The sequence below is a fragment of the Mesitornis unicolor genome, unplaced genomic scaffold, assembly GCF_000695765.1.
Source record: "Mesitornis unicolor isolate BGI_N332 unplaced genomic scaffold, ASM69576v1 scaffold33907, whole genome shotgun sequence".
Lineage (NCBI taxonomy): Eukaryota > Metazoa > Chordata > Aves > Mesitornithiformes > Mesitornithidae > Mesitornis > Mesitornis unicolor.
The window spans coordinates 20,459-27,360 of record NW_010195004.1 but is presented as its reverse complement, the minus strand read 5'-3'; the positions used below and the strand labels follow the sequence as shown (position 1 = coordinate 27,360).

At 45.7% G+C, this 6,902-nt stretch overlaps 1 protein-coding gene across 1 annotated transcript; it reads left to right on the top strand.

Annotated features, from left to right (window-relative positions):
- The first annotated feature begins 1,611 nt into the window (after positions 1-1,611).
- On the top strand, positions 1,612-6,331 carry LRRC8C (leucine rich repeat containing 8 family, member C). The gene is made up of 2 exons (XM_010187979.1): positions 1,612-1,749; positions 3,883-6,331. The coding sequence occupies exons 1-2, from the start codon at positions 1,612-1,614 to the stop codon at positions 6,151-6,153; spliced, it is 2,409 nt and encodes an 802-aa protein (XP_010186281.1). The 3' UTR covers positions 6,154-6,331.
- Positions 6,332-6,902: the final 571 nt, after the last annotated feature.

Genomic DNA, 6,902 nt, shown 5'->3' with positions numbered 1-6,902 from the left:
CCTGGTTGCATGCAGTTTGATAACGAATGCTGCCTTCCTTCACCACCACTGCAGTCATTCAGGGCTGTTGGGATGGATGGAGCCGAGCTTGGCTCCTGTGTGGAGCCAGGCTTGCATTGCTGTTGTTTTCACTGATGGCCTATTAATTTGCAAGTGCTGCAGAGGACAGCCTGCCTTCCTCCTGGGGATCGCCAGCCGTGCGAGAGGGGTGTGCTGTTTCATCTGGCATGGTAGCGTGCACCCTGGGGACAGCTTTTAGAAGGACAAGGGTCTCCTGCCTGGCCAAGTAGTGCTTGAAGCAACACGGAAGGGTTGCAAAGGAGAGGGGAGCAGGGAACAAGGGGTAAGAAGTTTTTATGCTACTCACTCAGAAAGCTGCAAAGCCCCAGCCTGGCCACTAACCCGTTTCATTTATAGACCTCACCTTGTGCCTCTGGGGACTGTGGTACCTGCTGAGGATCAGCTGGGCGAGCACAGGCACAGCGGTCCCTGAGGAGGTGTCAAAGTGAGCATCTTTCCACGCGAATATGACCAGTGTAGTGAGAGTCAGTTATAAATTCTTGGGATGGTTGTATGCTTGCCATGAATTGCAGCCGTTAGGGCCTGAAATCCTTCCCTGCTGGGTCCCCTGCTCCAAATGAACTGGATCCCTTACATCCCTGATCTGTTTATCAGCCCCTGTGTGCTTATGGCTAAGCCTGTGCACAGCTGGATGGCCCCAAACCCACACTGATGGGTACCAGTGCAGAGCTGAATCAGAACTATGGACTCTTCCAATATTACTGTGATATGAAGTGGTTGTGGCGAGCTTTTACGATGTTAAAGGATAAATCATGTCAGTTGTCCTAGGGAGTATTTTTGTTCCATTCCCATGTGGATTTATCTTTCCATCGTAACTTGCTGGGGAGTTTCAGTACTGGTTGGATCTCAGGGATTCAGTTACACAATATGCTCTAGGCTGTAAAGTCAGTTGCTTTGCCTGTACATGCTCGTGTATGAGCTGATTTTTCGGAGGAGGTGATGATGTAAGCCTAGACATCTGAGGTGAAGATAAAGCCCTTGATCTGCCTGTAGTTTTGGCTAGCTAGAGCACTTTAGCAACTCTCACTCAAAACATAGTAGATTTAAAACTGCAGTGAATATGCACACGAGTATTTCAAAGCATCAGTAAAACCACTATGAATAAAATGGAAGCGAACGAAACACAATAGCTGAAGGGCCTGTGAAATCTGAGGGCAGGACAAGCGTTTGAGATCAAAGCCAACGTGTGTAAAGCCAATTGTCTCTCGCTAAGGAACGGGCTGATTTTCAGGGGTTCAAAAGGCCTCGTTGACCCCTCAGATATGGCTGGAGTCAGTGCAGAGAGAGATTCGCCATCCTGCACGGGCAGCTCTCCAGTCCTGCTCTCCCTTCCTCACGGGAGCTGCAGGGGGGCAGCGCGAGCGTCGCTCTTCTGCGGGTGTCAGAGGAGCAGTCGCTCTTTTATGCCACATCCCGGGAGCTTCGTTTCCATGGCAGGTATTTTCAAACCTCACAGAAGTACTCGCTTGCACAGCCTGAGGGCTGCGGGCTGCCGGAGGCTGAGCGCTGGCTTTGCTGTTTTGCAGGACGATGATTCCCGTGACCGAGTTTCGGCAGTTCTCGGAGCAGCAGCCGGCGTTCAGGGTGCTGAAGCCGTGGTGGGATGTGTTCACGGACTATCTCTCTGTCGCCATGCTGATGATCGGCGTGTTTGGGTGCACGTTACAGGTAAATCAGATGGGACGGGAGGGAGGCGGGTGCTCTCGGGGGTGCTGGAAGAACAGCACAGACGAGGAGGGTCCTCGGGAGGATGGTGTCACATCTTGTTTTATCTCCTGGGTTCACCATCAACAAAGCAAGAATTTGCTGGTCCCAGGATTAAAGCTGTTTAGGTAGCAACATCAAATAACACAGACCAGGCTTTTAGCAGCTGTAAACCAGCAGAGTTGCGCTGCAGTCGGTGGAGCAGTGCCAGCTGAGATAAGAGCTGTTGGTTTGGCTTGCGCCTGGACGCCTGTTTTCACCACAACTTGGCATAACAAAACAGATGATCAACTGCACTTCTCATTTGCTGCCGTTTTCCTTTCAAAAAGTTTGAAAAGTGTAATTTCCGTTTTTCTTTATTTGGCAAATGTTGTCATTCTTTCTGGCGTTACGGTTCAAAGAGATTTGAAATGAACGTGCTCATTTTATTAACGCCACCCACAACTGATATTATGCCCCTTCCATTCCAAAGCATCTGTGAGGATGCCCACATGTAAACAGTTGACATTACTGTCAGTCACTGCTAGTTACATTTTGCTAAAGAGCCAGAAAGCTGAAAAGAAATGGAAAGTCCTGTTTGGGGTGGACTCCACAAAAATAGAAAGTTATAGTGCTAGTTCAAACATGGAGCTCATGTTTCTTGGCATGACTTAGAAATGGAGTCAAAGAGACACAGTGACAGAGCTCTTATTTCAGGGGAATTTGGTTACTTACACGGCCCAAGATTTTCACATGAAACCAACTGTCGTTTTTACTGCATTCTCCATTTTCAGGTATTTTCACTTGAAAGGACCTGATGTCCGTGTTATAAAGCTCTTTATATAGGGCTGGATTTTGCATTAGTAGCTCAGTGTTTGCTTAAGTACACAAAGTAAAACATCTGTTATCTTCAAGTTTACCTGCTTGAATGGATGAAACACACTGGAAAGTGATGTGTGGAAACACTGCAAATAATAGGCAACTTTTGTTATTCCAATTTACCACCAGAGGCATGAATCCAGGGTGTAAGAAAGGTGTATATCAGAATAGCTTTTACAGATACAGATCAACTGCAGGAGTTTTTGATGTGTCAACAATTATGGTACTGATCTTATGTGGTCTGATCTCAGCATCTCCCTGCACCAGGGTGGGTCATCAAGGAGGATCTGGTGTTGGCAGCTCTTGTTGCATACCCTGTATTTAGTGCTTTCAACAGCCATGATGTCAAAGCAGACATCTACACTACGCACACGTTCTTAGTTTATACTAATCCTAATTAGTCCCTCAGGGCAAATAACACAGCTCCTTGGTTTATCACGTGGATTAGCATTTTAAATTCAGACCTTTAGGGAACTCAGACTGTTATTCACAAGTAAAACCGAAGGTGTTGGTCCCTAAAGGCGCTCGGACCTCAGTTTGTCAACGTGGATGGCCAGCCCAAATTAAGACATTGCTTATTTTTGCATTATAGACAGACTCAAGGACAGAGCTACTTTCCCCCCCCAGGTGTGTGGTATGAAGACTCTGTGTGTATGTATGAGAAACTGAATAAAAATGATGTCCATGTGTACACACAAAAATGCTGTCAATTCTCTGTTATCTTTGTCTTTATTAAGGCTGAAGATTAATGATGTCCCAGCATAGATATGTCCATGTCAGCTCTTTGTCAGCTGTTTTCGGTGTGATGAGACATCGCAGTGTGAGCATACAGCCACATGAATGCAGTTGTGCTGCTTTCAAGCCTCAGCTGTCTCTGAACATCGTGTAGCCAGGGTGAAAACGCCTGGCAAGAGCAGTGTGTCTCTGAGGAGAGCAATGCAGGAGATCCCAGGCCTTTTCCAGGAGCAATACCCATAATTTCCTTTTTCTGGATTCTCTCAATGCCCTCTTATTTAAATTATGGAAAGCTCACCATAGATGAAAAGGGGTGACCTAGTTCTTGCCATATAGAACACGTGTCTTGTTGGGAATAATAGTGATAGAGCAGCCTGTGGGGCCAAGTGCCAGGCTGTGGGGAGGAATGCCTGGCAACTGGAGGAACTCCAAGGACAGCTCCCCACTGGTACTGCCACCGTTATTTGTACGTCAGACTCAAAGGTGTCTTTTTGTGTGTTTCAGGTCATGCAAGACAAGATAATATGCCTTCCAAAGCGCATACAGCCTTGCCAGAACCAGTCTAATAGTTCAAACGTGTTTAACGCCATCCCAGATACAACCCCCCTTCCTCCACCCAGGCCATCCACCCCTCCAGCCACAGTTGAAATGAAAGGGCTGAAGACGGATTTGGACCTTCAGCAGTACAGCTTTATAAATCAGGTGTGCTACGAACGTGCTCTGCACTGGTATGCCAAGTACTTCCCTTACCTCGTCCTTATACACACACTGGTCTTCATGCTGTGTAGTAACTTTTGGTTCAAATTCCCTGGATCGAGCTCCAAAATCGAACACTTCATTTCGATACTCGGGAAGTGTTTTGATTCCCCCTGGACGACAAGAGCCTTATCCGAAGTGTCGGGGGAAGACTCGGAAGAGAAAGATAACAGGAAGAACAACATAAACAAGTCCAATACGATCCAGCCGAACACTGAGGGCACTTTGGTCAAGACACAGTCTTTAAAATCCATCCCTGAGAAGTTAGTTGTGGATAAGGGAACGCCTGGGGCATTAGATAAGAAAGAAGGTGAACAGGCCAAAGCACTGTTTGAGAAGGTGAAGAAGTTCAGACTGCACGTTGAGGAGGGTGATATACTCTACGTCATGTACGTCCGCCAGACTGTACTTAAGGTAATTAAATTCCTCATTATTATTGCTTACAACACAGCCCTTGTCTCAGAAGTTAATTTTACAGTAGTCTGTAACGTTGATATTGAAGACATGACGGGATATAAGAATTTTTGCTGCAATCACACGATGGCGCATCTGTTCTCCAAACTTTCTTACTGCTACCTGTGCTTCGTAAGCATCTACGGCCTCACATGCCTTTACACCCTGTACTGGTTGTTCTACCGTTCACTGAAAGAATATTCTTTTGAATACGTCCGGCAAGAGACGGGAATCGACGATATCCCAGATGTCAGGAACGACTTTGCTTTTATGCTTCATATGATCGACCAGTACGATCCTCTCTATTCCAAGCGGTTTGCTGTCTTCCTGTCTGAAGTCAGTGAAAATAAGCTGAAACAGCTGAACCTAAACAACGAGTGGACCGCAGATAAACTGCGACAGAGGCTACAGACGAACTCCCATAGCCATTTGGAGCTGCAGCTTTTCATGTTGTCTGGACTACCGGACACAGTTTTTGAAATTACTGAGCTGCAGTCATTAAAACTTGAAATCATTAACAACGTGATGATACCAGCAACCATTGCACAGTTGGACAATCTCCAAGAGCTCTCGTTGCACCAGTGCTCCGTGAAGATCCACAGCGCCGCCTTGGCCTTCCTGAAGGAGAACCTCAAGATCCTGAGCGTCAAGTTTGATGACATCCGAGAACTTCCACACTGGATGTACGGCCTCCGAAATTTGGAAGAGCTCTACTTGATTGGCTCCCTAAGTCATGATATTTCGAAAAACATTACATTGGAGACTTTCAGGGAACTTAAAAGCCTTAAAGTTCTTTACATCAAAAGTAATTTGTCCAAAATCCCACAGTCTGCAGTCGATGTTTCAAGTCACCTGCAAAAATTGTGCATCCATAATGACGGCACGAAGTTGGTGATGCTCAACAACCTGAAGAAGATGGTCAACCTGACGCAGCTGGAATTGGTTCATTGTGATTTGGAGCGCATACCTCATGCAGTCTTCAGCCTTCTCAGCCTTCAGGAATTGGATCTAAAGGAAAACAACCTCAAATCCATCGAAGAAATAGTGAGCTTTCAACATCTGCGAAAACTGACAATCCTAAAGCTGTGGTACAACAGTATAACGTACATCCCAGAGCACATAAAGAAGCTCACAAGTCTGGAGCGGCTTTCCTTCAGCCATAACAAGATAGAGGTTCTACCATCCCACCTATTCCTATGCAACAAAATCAGATACCTGGATTTGTCTTACAATGACATTCGCTTTATCCCACCTGAAATAGGAGTTCTGCAGAGTTTACAATACTTTTCCATCACTTGCAACAAAGTGGAGAGCGTGCCAGACGAACTGTACTTCTGTAAAAAACTTAAGACTCTGAAAATCGGGAAAAATAACTTGTCAGTTCTTTCACCAAAAATCGGTAATTTGGTGTTCCTCTCCTACTTGGATATTAAAGGCAATCACTTTGAAATCCTCCCACCTGAGCTCGGTGAATGTAGAGCTCTGAAGAGGACTGGTTTCACTGTAGAGGACACCTTGTTTGAAACGTTGCCTTCTGATGTCAGGGAACAAATGAAAGCAGAATAACGAACTTCCTCCCCTTACGGAAATAACGCTTCTACCAAATACGCTGTAGAAAGTGCATACTCCGAATATGCATTTGGTTTGTCGTTATTTTTTTCCTCTTTCAAACAAACCCTTTCTGTACAAACAAATTTGGAGTAAGGAGTACTTCTATTTTTAAATAAAATTTTCTCGTATTTTTTCACTGTTTGAAGATATTTTTTAAGTTTGTTTTGCCCTGAGAGAAAGGGTGTCTGTAACTTAATTTGTACTGGTAAAAGTAAATGGTTTTATCTGCTGAGGTTGTTTTTTTTTTTTCCTTTGCCTAATCCCAACAGGGGAACTGTGTTTAAACTGTACGCTTTGGGTTGCATAATTTGTAATAGATTATTATATTGTCTTCTTGGTTATTATGAACCCCTTAGGTCTTCAACGGGTGGTGCTGCAGGTGTTGAACGCCTTATTTCCTCTCTTCTTCAGTGGCAGGAGGTGTTCGACATCCAACGAGATCAAATCTGGGTTGACCATCCCTTTTTATTTATGATGCGGTTTCCTCAGATGGTCACAGCGAGTGGAAGAGGCTCTTGATGTATTTGAGCAGGTCAGAGGGAGCGTGCAGAACTCCTCCAGGGCCTTTTGGCAAGTTCAGTCTAGCTCCCGGTTCACACTGCGCCGAGCAGGAGGCACTGACTGCGATTTCCTCTCTGGTGCTGGAAGAGAAAAGGTCACGGAGGAGCCTGGACCCAAGCGACTCACGGTTTTCCAAACAAAGG

Bases quoted from the DNA above. Each gene is read 5' to 3' on its own strand.
- LRRC8C (XM_010187979.1), top strand. From the start codon at position 1,612: ATGATTCCCGTGACCGAGTTTCGGCAGTTCTCGGAGCAGCAGCCGGCG. The intron at 1,750-3,882 runs GTAAATCAGATG...TGTGTGTTTCAG, and splicing joins TGTTTGGGTGCACGTTACAG to GTCATGCAAGACAAGATAAT.